Genomic DNA, 18,321 nt, shown 5'->3' with positions numbered 1-18,321 from the left:
CGTAGGGAGAAGAGGAGAGCTGTCAGGGGAGTGAAGGATCAGGTAAGTAAAAGTACTTTTTGCAGCCCCTAGACCTAAATGGGAATTAAGCCCTTGCAGTGTGGGGGCAGCCCTAACGCAAGGGAGCATTATTCCATTCCCTGGAGAAGGTTTATAAATTCACAGTAGTATATACTGAGTATATTTCAAGTTGGAAAATTTAGATTTCTTTAGCTTCCTGTCCTGGAGACACAACAGATATCTTCAAAAGTGAGAGAATGCCCCTTTCAAAGATTTTCCCCCAACCTCTGGTTTCGGTGGCAATTTTAGAACTGTGCTGGATATCCAAATGACAGGTGGCAACAGTGTACAGAGTGAGGACACAGACACCAGCAAAAACCTTCCAGTGGTTCTAACCCTTCCACGATTCATCCAAAAGCTAAAAAAAAAAGAAAGTTGGGGCTTTTGATATACTTAGATGCAAGCAATGACTGATCTAACTACTGTAATATCACAAAAATTATATAAATACTTTATTTCATATTATGATTTCAATCCAAAATTTTAAAAAAATAAACGATTTATGTATAAAAAAAAATTTTTTTTTATAAAATAGGTGTACAAAGGCATATATAAAATATGAAAGGCATCTGTGTAGTGTAGAAATATTGTTCATGCTTGAATTTTTATTCCTTTTTCGATGTCTGGGTAATCTTCCTCTTCTGGTACAAAAATAGATTCTAAGAAAGAAAAAAAAGAAAAGAAAATATCATACAGACTGCTTTATTAAACATAGGAAGGTATTTACTGCCCTTGTTTTTATATGTTTGAAGGTTTTAGGGTTGTTAAGCCTCAGCCTTGTATCTTTATCTCACTGCAGAAAAGCTACGGAAAGAACTGGAGATGCCTGAAATTTAAATGCATATATCTGTTACAATGTGGTACGATAATGTTTTGCGTTAAAGTGGATCTTCACCCTCAAATCAAAATTTCCTACTCTCCGCTACATCAATATTGCTTTCTTTTTCTTCTACCCTTTTCAGTTTAAAAAAAAAGGGGGGGGGGGGCCTTTGGTCCTCGGTGAATGATATACGCGTTGCTCGCTGTGCCTCCTGGGATATGTGCGTCACACATCTCCGGAGGCAAAATAATCTCCCTTCATTAGAGTTAACAGCAGCAATAATAATCCTCAGTGCAGCTGTAAGTGACAGCAATAACCCCTTCCCCTTTTATTGGTTTGTGACAGTAGCAGCTATATTAAACCCCCAGGTGTCAGTAATGTCAAAGATAGCAAATCTCCCATTCACTATCAGTGGTAATAATTTTAATCCCCCGCCCCCTTTATTGGTTCCGAGTATTCTCTCTTGAACATGTGCTGCCATGTTTCTGGAACTACATTATGCCTGTCTGGTAACAGATCTCTATGCTTAGCAGGTAGTGCCAACATAATTTTGAAAGCTACATGCTGGAGCAAAGAACACTCCAGCATTCAGCAACCCGCTGCCACTCTGCATAGGCTGTAGTTGTGACCTGCAAATCACCAGTTGAACAGCCATGGATTTGAATTATTCAGAAATGTAACTGCAGGCTCTTACTGGAGTTCTGCTGTAAAATGCAAATTTTCTAAAAAGCTGATAATTTCCAATAAAAATTAGAATTTACTGTCCTGAAAGGACTAAAACACTTTACCTTCACTGTGATCTAGGTCTGGGCGGCAGGACAGAAACAACCAGGCAAGTCCAACTAGCAGCGTTACAACCAGATTGATCACAATCCATGGCCGAAGGATCTGTACTTCTGTAGCCTCTTGCCTGAGATCAAAACAGAAATCAAATGCTACAGTAAAAGAATAAAAATGTCAAGTACAAAACAATATATATAATTCACCTTCTGGGAATTCAGCGTCAGGCAAAATGACTTAATGAAATGCCAAAAAACTGAAATTCAATGCTTACAGTGGATGAAGTAAAAATAAAAAAAAAATAAAAAGGGCTAATAAACCATTCCTCTTTCAATACACACCGGTACTTTAATTTAGACTCAGAGACATCATTACTGTGTCTCTATGCTTCTCCTTGCAATGCAGACCGATTATGGCTGCTGGGAGGTGCTGAAAGTGTGCAGTACATTCTTGAAAACGCCACTGCACCCTAGCTCAGAACTTTCTAGAGTTCTCAGTACTGCAGTTGGTTGGCTCTTGGAATGGGGTATGCAAATATCAAAATTCCTTAAAGTGGAAATTCACTCAAAGGGGGCAGTACCTGGTTTTGACAGGTAACCGCATCCACTTCTGGTCAGATCGCCGCAATCTGAAAAGGAAGTTGCCCCCCTCTTCTGAGACACATCACAGGTCACATAAGACCGTGGGACATTCACAATCGCAGGGTGGCTCACGCATGCGCAATGAGAGATGGTCTGTGAAACCACAAGGCTTCACTGCTGGTTTCCCTTATTTAAGATGCCGATTGCCTGGACACAAAGTCGATTGAAGAATCAGCTTGGGTGAGGACAACGCTGGATCTCTGGACGGGCAAGTGTCCGTATATTAAAAGTCAGCAGCTTGGATGTGGCCAGGACGGCCATGTGAGAGGACACATCTCCCACATCTCCCGCTGTTGATCCGCGATTGATCCTCCCCCAGTCTACTTACTGATTCCACATTGATTTATGCAGCTAGGCACTGACCCCGGGACCCCTGTGGAACCCCTGAAGGCCCTCTGCACCAATGACCCATAAAGGACAGACTGAAGCCGTTAGTCCTAACTTCCAAGATGGTGCTGCCGCATTCACACTGAAGGTGACTCCTCGTGGCACCATCAAGCTGAAGGATCTGGGACCCGAAACGATCAAGCCTCCAAAGATTCAGGGTAAGGAAGATCCAAGGGAAATGCTGTACTATGCACAGAAGACGTCAGGGCTTCCAGGGACAGAATTGCCATCCCGCTCTGAGGGGATGGTCCATCAGCAGTCGGGTGCAGACACAGGCGGCCATCTTAGCTACTCACTAAGCGGATGAAGAGGCAGATCAGGCAGATCCCATGGCCCCGGCACAGCACAGTTTGGAAACAATTGACATGGCTCAGCCCACCTTAGTGGACATCCTTAGGGTGGTGAACAACTGCACAGCCTCTGTGAACACTTTGAAAGAGCAGTTTGGGGGCCTGGGGGAGGATGTGTCGCTGCTCAGGCAGGATTTACAAAAGACCCGGGAGAGAATCACGGCTGTGGAGAGTAGGGTCAGTGACATGGAGGATCAGTTACCTCCAATACCCCAGGATACCAAAGCTGCATATCAGATGGCAAGAGAAGCAAATGATAGAGAGGAGGATATGGACGTGTTTGGATATGGAAAATCGCCTCAGACGAAATAACATAAAATAACAAAATAACCTACGTATTGTGTACCTATGCTATGCTGTATCCTGCGAAACTCCAAATTACTGTGAGGGGTCAAGCTCAATTCTTTGAGTCGGCCACGGAAGCGTCAGCATGGCTTGATCGAAATGAGCAGGCCCTAAAGCAACAAGAGCACGAAGTGGAGGAAGACTGACATCTGACTCCTGGTTATGCTATCCGGATCCAAGTTTAAAAACCCATCTTTACTGCTTACTATATTTACTGTAAATGGGGGGGGGGGGGGGATCCTGCTTGCTACGCCGATGTTCTCTGACTGGGGGTCATAATATCAAAGCAGATCAGGATCACAGCTATTTGAATCAAACTGGGATTATCGCTATAATGACTATTTTTGCCTTGTTTGCCGTTTACGACAAACAATGGTTTGTTTGGTATGCAGTTTTGGTTCAATATTCTTTCATCAGCTGGGGTAAATTCAGTGACAGTTCCAGAATAAGAGATCTGGTTCAACAGTACAAAAACCTTGTTTTGCATGCAGAGTATTGCCCACATGTGTGGTGCTTTTTGCCTTCCATTGCTTGCAGGGTGATGGGCAGGACAGTAGCCCTAAGTACTTGGAGGCTAAAATCTTTTAGGCGGAGGGAAGTAAAATTAAAGTAATATGGTTGCATAAGTGTGCATACCCTTACACCAATACATTGTTGAAGCACCTTTTGATTCTATTACAACACTCAGTCTTTTTGGGTATGAGTTTGAGTCTATCAGCATGGCACATCTTGACTTGCCAATGTTTGCCCACTCTTCTTTTCAAAAACACTCCAAATCTGTCAGATTGTGAGGGCATCTCCTGTGCACAGCCCTCTTCAGAATCACCCCACAGATTTTCAATCTGATTCACGTCTGGGCTCTGGCTGGGCCATTCCAAAACTTTAATCTTCTTCTGGTGAAGCCATGCCTTTATTGATTTGGATGTATGTTTTGGGTCCTTCTAATGCTGAAGGGTGAAGTTCCCCTTCATGTTCTGCTTTCCAGCAGAAGTCTGAAGGTTTTGTGCCAATATTGACTGGTATTTGAAGCGGTTCATAATTCCCTCTACCTTGACTAAGGCCCCTGTTCCAGCTGAAGACAAACAGCCCCAAAGCATGATGCTGCCACCACCATGCTTCACTGTGGGTATGGTGTTCTTTTGGTGATGTGCAGTGTTGTTTTTGTGCCAAACATATCTTTTTGGAATCATAACCAAAAAGTTTAACCTTGGTTTCATCAGACCATAACATTTTCCCACATTCTTTTGGGAGACTTCAGATGTGTTTTTCTAAATTTAGCCAGGCTTGGATGTTTTTCTTCGTAAGAAAAGGCTTCCGTCTTGCCACTCTACCCCTTAGCCCAGACATATGAAGAATATGGGAGACTGTTGTCACATGTACCACACAGCTAGTACTTGCCAGATATTCCTGCAGCTCCTTTGTTGCTGTAGGCCTCTTGGCAGCCTCCCTGACCAGTTTTCTTCTCATCAATTTTGGAAGAACTTCCAGTTCTTTTTAATGTAACTGTTGTGCTATATTTTCTGTACTGGATGATGACTGTCTTTATTGTGTTCCATGGTATATCTAATACCTTGGAAATTATTTTGTACCTTTTTCCTGACCGATATCTTTTAACAATTAGATCCCTCTGATGCTTTGGAAGCGATCTGCGGACCATGGCTTTTGCTGTAGGATGCGACTAAGAAAAAAAGTCAGGAAAGGCCTACTAGAACAGGTGAACTTTATTTTGGGTTAATCAGAGGCACTCTAAATGATGGTAGGTGTGTACTGACTCCTATCTAACATCAGTTTGAATGTGATTGCTTAATTCTGAACATCGCTACAACCTCAGTTATAAGAGGGTGTGTACCCTTATACAACCACTTTTTTTTTTTTTCTACTTCCCCTCCCTAATATATTTCAGTTTGTTTTTCAATTGCGTCGCACAGTTTATAGGTCACATTAAAAGTGAAGTGATTTACCTTTGTCTCATTTTTTTACTTCACAGAAACCTGACATTTTAACAGGGGTGTGTAGACTTTTTATATCCACTGTATCGCCTACGAGGGGGGGGGGGGGGTTAGTGTTTTGATCCATAGTGCTCTCGACTACCAGGAGTATGACAGTAAAATAGACATGGAAGGTTGTTTTGTTTTCATTCATTGTCAATTTGGTTCATTGACATGTGTATTGGCTCCTAATTTCCTATTTAGTTGGCAGGCCAGATGTACCATTGCTCGTGTTTTGAGGATTTTAACTTTTGCTTGAATCCAGCCTTAGATAGACATCCAGTCCCTAGGTCCTCTGCCCTCTACAGGCATACTCCCTTGGCGAGGTTGTTGCAAGAGGTGTGCTAGGTGGATATCTGGCGACACCGTAACCCTGCAGTCAAACAATTTACATGTTTTTCTAAAACACATTGGTAGTCTGTCTAGAATAGACCTGGGGAGGGCAACTCGAGCATGCTGCAGTTTGTCTCCGATTTGGCATTTAGACCCTGTAGTGTGTCTGAGCACTCCCTCTTAGTGGCACACCTCACCTCGTCCCCGCCGGTTACACTGCCTAGAGCCCCATAGAAATTTAATGCATTCTGGTTGAAGCCATTTCATGCTCATGATGGAATAGTGGGGAGCATATGCAAGTTTTTCACGTTCTAGGGTCCTAATGTCTCATGCTTACAACAATGGAAGGCCTTTAAGGCTTACGTGAGTGGCCTATTGATAACAAAAATGACTAAAGTTAAACTTACTTCCTCCACACTAAAGGCTGAGGTGGAGTATAGGGTTCAGATGCTGGAACAACAATACATCACAGACCCCTCCTGACTCTGCTAAGGAGGCATGGTAGGCTGCCCAATCTGCCTATGAGCATTTGCTCTCCTCCTCAGCAGAAAAGAAGAGATTTTTCTCTAAACTGGTGTTTTTTGAGGAGGGTGGGAAAACCAGTCACCTTTTGGTGAGAATTGCACTTCCTATGCCCAAGAAGATCTTTCCCAGAACTGTCAGCGAGCCAGAGGAGGGGGTTGGAGGCTATTTACCATAGAAAAACTTTGAGGCAGTTGGTTCTTATCCCAACTGCAAGGCACCATGGAAATATATAAAACAATATTCTGAAGTCTTGCTACTACGTTTGCGGCAAGTTTTCAATGTGCCCTTGGCTAAGGGAGCTCTCCAACACACCCACATCTTCTTTACTTTCTTCATAAGGCCCCAATGGTTGTTCTCTTAAAGATTTTTAGAATAGTAAATACCATTTTCCGTAGCCTATTCTGGAAAGAAAGATAGACCTCCCAGAATCAAATTAGAACATCTACAAAGGCCCAAAGATGACGTTGGGTTGGCTTTGCCCAGCTGCAACATTTCATTGGCATTTTTAGGGCTAAGGGGGACTCAGTGAGCAGGACATATAGTTCTTCACAGACAGTAATGCTCCATATTGTTTGAAGAGGACCTATTCCAATGGCTTTGGAGGCTCAGGCTTTTGCAAAGCCGCATAAAAACTACCCAACCTATAGTCTTGTTCAAAAGGTATGAAACAAATCCAAGTTCCTCCAGAAGGCAGGAGGCTATACTGATTATAGTCCTATTTGGCTAATTGCCACCTATACTGAACTAACCAAACTGCAATCTGGAGCTAAGTGGAAAACATAAGGAGTTGCATACCTTAAGCAAATGGGGTGCTTCGGACCTTCAATGCCTTGCGGAATGCATACAATCTGCCGTCCTCAACGCATTTCCATTACCTACAACTTCAGCATGCGGTTACAGCGCAGAGTAAGTTTACGGAGTGGAATCTATCCCCAACCCCAGTGTTTAGTCTCATTAAAAGGATGCTGACGCATCTAAGGGTTTTATTTCACATTGCTAAGCCATACTATTACAATCTTATTTGAAGCAGCGTCCCCTGTGGGAAAAATAGGAGAGGTTTGTTGGTCATCTGGATGGGGAGCAATGGGAGGAGATGTTTCAGGCTGTAGGTACCTGCTCACTGAACGTGTCACAAAGACTTACCCAGATATACATACTGTTGTGGATATACTATACTCCCCATAGACACCAGTTGATGAACTTGCAATCTGAATCCACATGCACACGTTGTAAATGTGATCATGGAGACCCCTTATGGTGATACCCCAAACTGCACACATACTGGGCTGGAGTGGTGACCACAGTTAACTTAGTATTTAAAGTTTCCCTTCCGCTGGAAGTGAGAGTTTGTCTGTTGGGTGTACTGGAAAAATATGACTGGGTGGTACACACTAGAGAGGCCATTCACAGAGTCTTATTTCATGCCAGGAGATTAACTATGATTCATTGGAAGTCTGAGGATCCCCTGACAATAAGTGAATGGAATAATAATATCGGAGGTGTTAAAGTGGAAGTAAACTACCCTATCGTTTTCAGCCAAGGAAGCTGCCATCTTTGCCTCTGTTTAATCTTCAACTGCTATGGTGCTGCACATGTGATTCATTATGACACCAGCCATTGGATGGTTTGATAGTTTGGCTGAGAGCACGACCAACGTGCAGTTAGCATTTCCTGCATGCCTTTTTTTTTTAACTGTTTAAATCGATGGGTTTACTTCCACTTTAAGAATGGAGAAGCTTATCTAGCAACACAGGGGGAGTACATTTAAATACGAGAATTTATGGACACCGTGGTTAGATGTTCTAGGACTGGTCACAGACTACTAGGAATTAATGCTGGCTGAAAGATGGGGTACAAGGGTTAATGTAAATTCTTGGTGGTGATAGCTGATATTTTTTATTGCAGTTGAGCTGCAATGTACTTTACTGTATTGTAAAGCTGACAATGTTTATATACCAATCTTGCATAATAAAAACCCTTTTTGTTGGATATTTAAAAAAAAAGTCAGCAGCTACAGTAGTGTTTGCTCCTCTGTAATGAGTAGGTGTCAGTCTGGGCTAGTGAGTGTTATTAAGAGAAGATCCAAGGAATGAAAGGGACAGGCCCAGGGACAGTCAGAATAGAGCGCAATGGGCATCCTTCAGCCAAAAAAAAAGACAGTCTATCTGACTTGCTACAGCTTCTAATACACATTAATATTATTATTAGGGATGCACCGAAATATCGGCCGAAAATGCCCTTTTCGGCAGTTTGCCGAAAGGAAAAAACGGCCGATAATTGAACCGAAAATGGGGCGGAGCACCACCCCGCCCCTGGTGCCGCCCATCATGGGAGATCTATAACGCAGGAGAGTCGCCTCCGCCGCCTGGCTCCGTAGAGCGCCGGGAACATCACAGCTTTAATTTCAATAGCTGTGTGTTCCCCAGTCGCGCGCCGTCGCATACAGCCCCTCCCCCTTGTCCGGGGAACTGTGATAGACAGATTACCCTTCCAGATTGGACGGGTGATCTGTCTATCACAGTTCCCCCGGACAAGGGGGAGGGGCTGTATGCGACGACGCGCGACGGGGGAACACACAGCTATTGAAATTAAAGCTGTGATGTTCCCGGCGCTCTATTGAACCAGACGACGGAGGCGGCTCTCCTCTCTCTTCACTGCATCACTGGCTGCACGGGGGACAAACGCACTGATCTCTTTTATCATGTTGCCAGTCTCTGACCACCTCCTGTACCAATGCCCGCCAGTCTCTGACCCTCTCCTGTACCATGCCGCCAGTCTCTGACCACCTCCTGTACCATGCCGCCAGTCTCTGACCACCTCCTGTACCATGCCGCCAGTCTCTGACCACCTCCCGTACCATGCCGCCAGTCTCTGACCACCTCCCGTACCATGTCCCCAGTCTCTGGCCACCTCCCGTACCATGTCCCCAGTCTCTGACCACCTCCTGTACCATGTCCCCAGTCTCTGACCACCTCCTGTACCATGTCCCCAGTCTCTGACCATCTCCTGTATAAAAATATTTTTTAAAAACAGTCATTTTCGGTATCGGTTTCGGTTTTCGGCCTAGTGTATTTTTCATTTTCGGTATCGGCACCAAAAAACCCATTCGGTCCATCCCTAATTATTATACAGGATTTATATTGCGCCGACAGTTTACACAGCTCTTTACAACATGAGAGGCAGACAGTACAATTAAATAAAGGGGGGAATCAGAGGGCCCTGCTTGTTAGAGCTTACAATCTAGGAGGGAGGGTCAAGTTGTACAAAAGGGTAATAGCTGTGGGGGATGAGCTAATGGAGTTGTTAGATGGAGGCTTCTCTGAAGAGGAATTTTTTCAGGGATCACCTAAAAGTGGATAAATTTGGAGACAGTCTGACAGATTGGGGTAGCGAATTCCAGAGGATGGGTGAGGCTCGGGAGGAATCCTGGAGGCGGATATGGGAGGAGGTGATGAGGGAGCTAGAGAGCAGAAGGTCTTGGGAGGAACAAAGAGGGCCGTTAGGTTGGTATTTTGAGATTAGGCTAGTGATTTAGCTGGGGGCAGAGTTGTGGATGGCTTTGTAACTTAATGTTAGTATTTTGAATTTAATCCGTTGGGCAAGTGGCAGCCAATGAAGGGATGGGCAGGGAGGGATAGCAGACAACGTGCGGTTTGTAAGGTGGAAGAGTCTGGCAGCAGCATTCATGATGGAATGAAGGGGGGGGGGGGATAGTCTATTTAAAGGTAAGGCAATGAGGAGAGCGTTGCAGTAGTTGGAAAGTGATTGGATGTGGGGCCAAAAGGAGAGGAGAGTTCAGTGTCCAGGATAACACCTGGCACGCTGACATGTGGGGATGAGTGGATGGTTGTGCCATTGCTCTTGACAGAGAAGTCAGGGCTTCTGGGGGAGGAAATATTATAAGCTCGGCTTTGGACAAGTTGAGTTTGAGGAAGTGTTGTGACATCCATACAGACATGTCTGTTAGTAAGTTAGTGATGCGTGAGGAGACTGATGGTGTGATAGATTTGTGTGTCGTCAGTGTAGAAATGATATTGAAAGCCATGAGAGGCTATCAGCTGACCCAGGGAAGAGGTGTAGATTGAAAATAAGAGGTCCAAGAACAGAACCTTGGGGAACCCCGACGGAGAAGGGAAGAGAAGTGGTGGAAGTAGAATTGTAAGTGACACTGAAGGGACGTTGGGATAGGTAGGATGAGAGCCACTGAAGAGCACAGTCACGGAAACCAAGGGAGTAACGTTTTTTTTGAGGAGGGGGTGGTCAACCGTGTCAAAGGCAGCTGAAAGATCTAGGAGTACAGAATAGTGTCCGTTGGTTTTTGCAGTTAGTAGGTAATTTGTGAGTTTTAAAAGAGCAGTTTACGTGGAATGTTGAGGGCGAAATCCAGATTGAAGGGGATCAAGAAGGTTATTCTCAATGAGGTGGTCACTCAGTTGGTTGTAAACCACACTGAGTAGCTCATGGTGTCCAGTGAAATCAGAGTAAGCAACTGTGCAAGACCAAAAAGGTAAGGCTGGAGTTTAGTTTTAATATAAAGGAAATGGGTACCCCATAAAAAAAAAACTTTAAAACTTTAAAATTTTAATATGTATCTCTGCAAAGAGAAGTCAGTTTGCATTGGAACATAGGAGAATGAATCAGATTGATTTATTTTTATAACTAACTTGTATAGTGCTGACAGTTTCTATGTCTTTAGGATGAACTATTCATATCAGCTCCTGCCCAAAGATGCTTGTAGTCCAATATTCCTAAAGGCTCCATTCACACTAATGCATTTTGTATGAATGCAGGAAAAATTTCCCTCTGGAACACGTTCACCTGAATGTATTTTTATGCCTCTGCGTTTTTGGAAAGGGTCGGGGGCTTTTTTCCCCGCAAAATGCAGCGTTTTGCATGTAATAGACTTCAATGGACCCGCATCCAAAACACAAGTACCGTGTTTTTACCACAATTTTTATTTTATTCAAATTTATTTTTTTACACTGTATATAGCTGGTTGCTAAGGTGGGGGCCGACGTGTCTTTAACAACCGATGAGTAATCAGCTGTCAGCGGGCTTCCTAGACTTGGGTCTAGTACGGATTAGGAGGGGACCCCACCCCATGGCAAAATGTAGATTTAAAAAAAAAAAAAGGCGTGAGGTCCCCCCCAAAATCCATACCAGACCCTTATCCAAGCATGCAGCCTGTCAGATCAGGAAAGGAAGGGAAGGGGACTAACAAGCGCGCCCCCCCCCCCGAACCATACCAGACCGCATGCCTTCAACATGGGGGGGTGCTTGGAGCAGGGGGGACAAGGGCCTCTTCCCGACAACCCTTGCCTTAACAAGGGGGAGCCAGATCCCGCTTCCCCTATGTGAATAAGTATTGGGTAAATTTTGCCCCTACACAGTCACCAAAAAAAAAGTAGTGTAGTGTGACAAAACAGACAGTTTTTGACAAGTCCTTTATTAAAAATGTCTTCTTCCTCCTGTCTTCTTCTCCTGTATTCTTTGTCTGTTGTTCTTCCTCCACCGCCGCTCTTGCCAATGACCCTCCTCCAATGCTGTGTCAGATGATGTCATCCGGAGGCCCCCCCCCCCCCCATGATGTCACTGCCCCGGGCGTGATGGGGCCTCTGGTGATGCCATTCCAATGGCCACACCCCCATCATTATCAAAGAAATGCTTAACATCGGCACGGACAGATCAGCGGGATGCAGCATTGGAGGAGGGTCATCAGCAGAAGCAGCGGCGGAGGAAGAAGACGAACACTGGACAAAGAAGACAGGAGAAAGAAGACCAGAAGAAGAAGCGATAGAAGGAGAAGACCAGAGGAAGAAGCGAGAGAAGCCTGGAGGAGGAGGAAAAATACATTTTTAATAAAGGACTTGTCAAAAACTATCTATTGTGTTTTGTCACACTACACTACTTTTTTTTGGTGAATGGGATACCCATTCACATATGGGGGGGGGGGGGGGGAATCTGGGAGCCCCCTTATTAAAGTCACACAAAATCACAATAAAAACGCACGTCCAAAAATGTTGCAAGCACTGCAGACACGCTCAAAAGCAACATGCATAGATGTGAATCGAACCTAACAGTTATGAACACACAGAAACAGGAAGGCCAATATGAGTGGAAGCCAAATAACCTCCCACCAAAAAGTGAGCACATACAAACTGCATACTCAGTGTCTTAGTACTGCCAGGCAGGAGTGATAACCAAGTACCACTATAAAAACCCAAGCATTATCTTGTGTGTAATTGTGCCTTTTCCATTTAAGTGTACTCTCCAACTATACCATTTCTTTTACACTACAAAGATTGCAGTATTAAGTAAACATACCCTATGTATTACAGATATAAAATTACTTTGATGATGCTGACTGTTCCATTAAGCTCAATTTCTTTTGCACCAAGCCATATTATTTGTATTTAGTAACTGAATAATACTGAAGTAACAGAACAAGAAAACAAACCACAATTTATAAGGTAGGTTGGGATGGACAATGTACCTTCTAAAACTTGGGGATTACTTTATTAAAAATAATGGGAAGTCACTCATCCAAAAAACAACAAAAGCAGCAATCTAAAGGCCCATTCACAATACTGTGCTGTGATAAGGCATGCTGCATGCATTTATCAAATGTGCCATCATTCATTCTGATTCACACTCTAATAAATCTTGCCTATGAAGATGCATTACAGCACAGCGCAACATATTTGTGTGCACTGCCAGAAATGGTACAGCACTTCTTTTGGTGCATTAGGTAGCCCATTCAAATATACCAGCTGCCTTAGCACAATGCACATTAACACACATAATTGGTATTGGGACAGTTTATGTAATGAGCCTAGTATGTTTTTGCATACTCGGGCAAAGCAGGGAGGATTTGTCATACCTCAGCTGATGGAGGGATAGTAAAGCCCCATACACACTATCAGTTTTTCTGCTGAGTTTTTCCTTCAGATTTACCAAAACCATGTAGTAGAAGGGCCTGCCTGATTGCATACAAATGGAAACTCCTAAGGTTTGACCTCATATTATATGGTTTTGGTAAATCTGAAGGAAAAAAAGTCAGCAGAAAAACTGATAGTGTGTATGGGGCTTAATAGCGCGATCAACCAACCGGAGTGAGATTTGGCCTCATGCAGGTAAAAGGGAGGTGAAAGGTAATAATATTTAGCTTTAGTAACTTTAAAGAAGCCACGGTCCTCTTATTAGGATTGGCTGGATTATGCTTAATGGGTTAAGCTTTACAGAAAAATTATAAAAAGGTGAACTAACACCTTAACCCTCCCTGACCTGCTGGTCCCCGTTTACTTACATCCAAGTGATCCTGAGCTACCAGGGCTCCCACAGCCAGTCCAGCGGTCTAGGGATTTGAAATCCCCACTCTTCCCCTCTGTCTATATGCAGTGCTTCCAGGAAGGAGCAGTTTGATTCCGATTGGTCAGCACCATCACACTGACTCAATCTGGTCCACTCTGGAAATGCTACACAGAGAAGAGTGGGGATTTAAAATCCCTGGACTGGCTGCAGAGCCCCGACAGCTCAGGATCACCGGAGGCAAGTACATCGGGCACCAGAGAGATGGAGAGGGTGTATGGGGTTAGTTCACCTTTACATTTTAGATGTAAAGGTGAACTAACCATTTAAAGTACACAAGGTACTTTAAACCTTAGCACCGTGGATAGGGAGAACCTTGTTGGTATTGACTAGGTACAGCAGCATGTATACTTTTGCTCCAAGGGGTATCAATACACTGTCCAATATAAATGCAAATTATGCAATTCATTTAAGTTCTGGATAAATAGCATATGTTCAGAAATGCAAGAAAAGATTTACTGTTGGAAACATTTTGTAGAGAGGGATATGTCTAACACTGTTCTTAGATTATCTTCTTTAACATGGGTTTAAATGGGGGTACATTGTTTCAGCAGTGAGGAATCTTCAGCAAGGGTCCTATTTTTATAATATAATGTCAAATACATGTATAGGCAAAAAAAATTTTTTTTAACTTTGAATAGAGGATTAAAACCCCTGTCAGTTTATATTTTGCGATTTGTATGCAGTTGGGAAGCCGTTACTTGACTTGAAGTTAGAGAAAATCTCTATAAAGTGAAGAGAATTATTCTCGCTTAGACCATTCACATACACGGGCCAAATATCGGGTGGTATCAGCCCAATCAAAAGAAACCGGCCGACTTTCAGCCAATGTTTACAGCAGCCAGTCAAAAGGCCGACTGAATGTGCGGCTTCTGGCGAAGGGGCATGACCAAAAAAAGTCTGCCGGTCGGCATCCAATCAGCGCTGGCAGCCAATGGAAAAGAACACAACAGCTGAGTGGGGAGATGCTGTACTAACATTGGATTGTACGAGCTCTTCCATTTTTCTTTTCATTCAGCCTGCTGGGATAAAAACGAAAAAAAAAAAAAAAAAACTGATAGTTTGTAACAGGCTTTAAGCTACTTTCACACTGAGGTGCTTTTCAGGCGTTTTAGCGCTAAAATAGTGCCTGTAGAGCACCTCTCATGCCTCCCCAGTGTGAAAGCCCAAGTGATTTCACACTGGGGCTATGCACTTGCAGGATGGGAAAAAGTCCTGCAAGCAGCATCTTTGGGGGCGAAGTGGAAGCACTGTATACACCTCTCCTAAACCACCTCTGCAATTGAAATCAATGGGCAGTGCTGCCAAAGTGCCTGCAAAGCACTTTGGCAGCAGCATTTTAACCCTTTCCTCTGCCGCTAGCGGGGTCCCTGCTAGTGACCGAAAAGCATCGCTATAACAGCGGTAAAGCGCAGCTAACACCCCCCCCCCCCAGTGTAAAAGTAGCCTTAGGCAGCTATCACCTGAACAAGTGTCCCCATAAAATAATTGTTCCCTTCCTCTTGTTCTGGTGACAACTATAATATTTTGGATAAACCGTCACTTTCTGCCTTGATGACAGAGGTCACCAGGATAAATACAAGGCTGAATCCATCCAACAGGATAGATTAGGGTTAGCATTCTAATCTGGCCCTACTCCATCCAAAACTAAAACGAAAAAAAAAAAAAAAAAGGAAAGAAGAAGGGGGGGGGGGGGAGAGGTTCTGACCTTTAAATTACACTTTAAATTGAAAATACCTTAAATATAGTTATAAATTATATATTATATATATATATATATATATATATATATATATTGCGCTTTGCAATCTGATTAGAGCAATAACTTGCTGGAAAATAAAACAACTATGAAAATGAACAGACTGCACAAAATGAACTTACCACAAGCTGCCGTTCTGTGTTGGAGGTGTGTAGAAGTTTATCCGATCACTTGTCATTTGTTGACTCAGAGCAAAAAACAGAGCTACAACATATACTGAAAAAGAAGATTATTATACAGGATTTATATAGCGCCAACAGTTTGCACAGTGCTTAACAAAATAAAAGGCAGACGTTACAATTTGGTACAAGAGGAATCAGAAGGCCCTGCTCTTTAGAGCTTACAATCTAAAAAGGGAGGGTCAATCGATACAAAAAAGGTAATAGCTGTGGGGGATGAGCTAATGGAGGGAGTAGAACAGTGTATTAGTTAGAAGCCTATCCTGCTTCTTTAAATAGAAGGGTTTTTAGGGATCATCTAAAGATGGATAGATTAGGGGGACAGTCTGACATATTGGGGTAGGGAGTTGCAAAGGATGGGAGAAGCTCTGGAGAAATCCTGGAGGTGAGCATGGGAGGAGGTGACAAGAGAGCTAGAGCGCAGGAGGTTTTGGGAGGACTGAAGAGAGCGGCTTGGTTGGTATTTTGTGACTAGGTTAGTGATGTGGGGGGGGGGGGGGGGCAGGGCAGAGTTATGGATGGCTTTGTAAATTACTATTGTTAGTACTTTGAATTTTATTTGTTGGGTGAGTGGAAGCCAGTGAAGGGATTGGCAGAGAGGGGTGGAGAACACTGAATGGTTGGTAAGGTGGAGGAGTCTTGCAGTGGCATTCATTATGGACTGAACGGGGATAGTCTATGTAAAGGTAATACAATGAGGAGTGAGTTGCAGTAGTCGAGGTGAGAGATAACCAAGGAGTGAATTAGATGCTTGGTGGTGTCATTAGTTAAAAAGGGGCATATTCTGGAAATTTTGCGGGGCTAAGGGGGTATGATTTGGACAGGGATTAGATGCAGGCCTGAAAAGGACAGTGCAGAGTCTAAGGTTACCCCTAGCACCCTGGCATATGGGGATGGACTGATGTGCCATTGATCTTGACGTATCAGCCTGGATGTCACACCACTTCCTCAAACTAAATCTATCTAAAACCGAGCTCTTAATATTTCCGGCACGTGGGGGAGGAAATATTAAGAGCTCGGTTTTAGATAGATTTAGTTTGAGGAAGTGGTGTGACATCCAGGCTGATACGTCTGTTAGTAAATCAGTGATGTGTAAGGAGACTGATGGGGTGAGCTGAGGGGCAGAGAGATAGATTTGGATGTCAGATGATCATCAAGATTCAGTTTGATATAATAATAAAGACACCTGGCAGTGCTTCAAAACGGTTACAAAGCCAATTAAATTGCAACTTTACAATTAAAAATATTATCAGCTACTCCCAATTCACGGATTGTAAAATATAACTACAGACAGATCAAATTGGTCCAGGCATAGTAAGAGCAATGAACATTAAAAACAGGTACAGATGAGAACTCAAATAAGAGAGTCTATTAAAGACTCCCACCACTGTCAGAGATGTACAACCATCTTACTGTATTTAATAAAACAAGCCTTATCTTAGTAGCCCCTGTTTTGTGGTCTTCAGAGCATAAAACAGGCAAACTAGAACGGTGGTCCTCATTGACATCTAGGCTCTAAGAGGCCTTAGATATCTACATATGTCCAATCCAGCCAATTCAATTTATATATTTTTTTTTTCTGCCTGAAGTTGGGCTTTAACTATACCTCTACTCAATAATAAGAATTGAATACAGAAGGAAATAACTTTTTTTTGTTTGCACCTGCTCTCTCCTCCTATGTCACACTGACAATCTCATTACTGCCGGGATCAGCAAGAAAATTCATTGCCAGGGCACGGTTTAACACAGGTGCATCTGATCGATAAAACTGAAATAGGAACACTGTGTAGTCTACGCAACACACAACTATCAATCAGAATCAAATTTTCCTTCTCCAATTGACGTGGTTCAGTGGATGAAAAAAACAAAAAAACAAAAAAAAAAGGCACAAAAGAGTGCATTAACCTCAATTCGTTTATTTAAAAAACAAAGTGCAAAAAACATACTCACAAAAGGCCATATGGATAAAAGCTTTGAATTTAGTAAAACACAAGTGCTGACATAAAGGCCGAGATGTGGAAGTCCCATACAAGAACCTACTGTAGGCATCACTCAAGCACAGATGCAAAAGCTGACTTGCTTCGAGGGGCAGACCCTCTTTCTCCAAGCATAATTCGACTGCTAGTCTCATCACAATGTCAATGGACCTAAAAGTGCCATGTGACCATTTCTGGGCTGTTTCTCCTATAAAGGGGAGAGGCCCCCATACATAAATACTGTTCACCTCAGAGCAACAACACACTGCACCATAGTACACTACGAATACTAATAACTGTCAGTTGTCCTCAAAGCACCACATGCTGCAACAATCTATATACAATATAAAATTATATATCAGTATTCACAAACCAATGTACTACAGCATCCAGTAGGAAGGGCAGCGATCTTACCATGTATTGTTAATGATTCCTCATTGGCTCTGGGCCCCACATGACAATAACAACCCAAAAGATGTGGCTGCTGGAAAGCATGCCATAATAATTGGTGGAACGCAAGCTGTTAGTCTTCCCCTGGGAGTAATTTATCCCCCAATTCCCAATGGCTGATGAAATGTACGTTAGAAATAGGACTTCAGCTCTGCTTGAGCACATACACAGCTCCAGTGGTATGGTTCAAAACTAAGGATGATTACCGATGATGCTTTCATACTCCCCCGCGCTAATGGGTTCTCCATCCCCAGGATTAAGCTCTGGGGGTGGAGCGAAATGCATTGAAGGCTTGGCCTGGTGGGAGCCCTGGCTCAGGTTGTTTCTTACAGCACATCACATGCACGGATATGTGGCATT

The 18,321-nt window shown here is 43.4% G+C and overlaps 1 protein-coding gene across 1 annotated transcript in view; it reads right to left on the bottom strand.

Annotated features, from left to right (window-relative positions):
- Positions 1 to 488: 488 nt before the first annotated feature.
- Positions 489 to 18,321, bottom strand: part of TMEM237 (transmembrane protein 237) — an 86,103-nt gene continuing 68,270 nt past the window's right edge. The window contains exons 11-13 of the mRNA XM_077450161.1: positions 15,479 to 15,572; positions 1,669 to 1,790; positions 489 to 719 (exon numbers count right to left, since the gene is read on the bottom strand). Coding sequence (XP_077306287.1) covers positions 652 to 719; positions 1,669 to 1,790; positions 15,479 to 15,572 — 284 coding nt within the window. The 3' untranslated portion in view covers positions 489 to 651. The remainder of the gene's footprint in view (positions 720 to 1,668; positions 1,791 to 15,478; positions 15,573 to 18,321) is intronic.

Source organism: Lithobates pipiens, unplaced genomic scaffold (assembly GCF_037356315.1).
Source record: "Lithobates pipiens isolate NorthernLeopardFrog02 unplaced genomic scaffold, aLitPip1_a1.2 Scaffold_22, whole genome shotgun sequence".
Taxonomy (NCBI): Eukaryota; Metazoa; Chordata; class Amphibia; order Anura; family Ranidae; genus Lithobates; species Lithobates pipiens.
The sequence above is the reverse complement of the archived record's forward strand: the minus strand, read 5'-3'. Positions and strand labels throughout refer to the sequence as shown.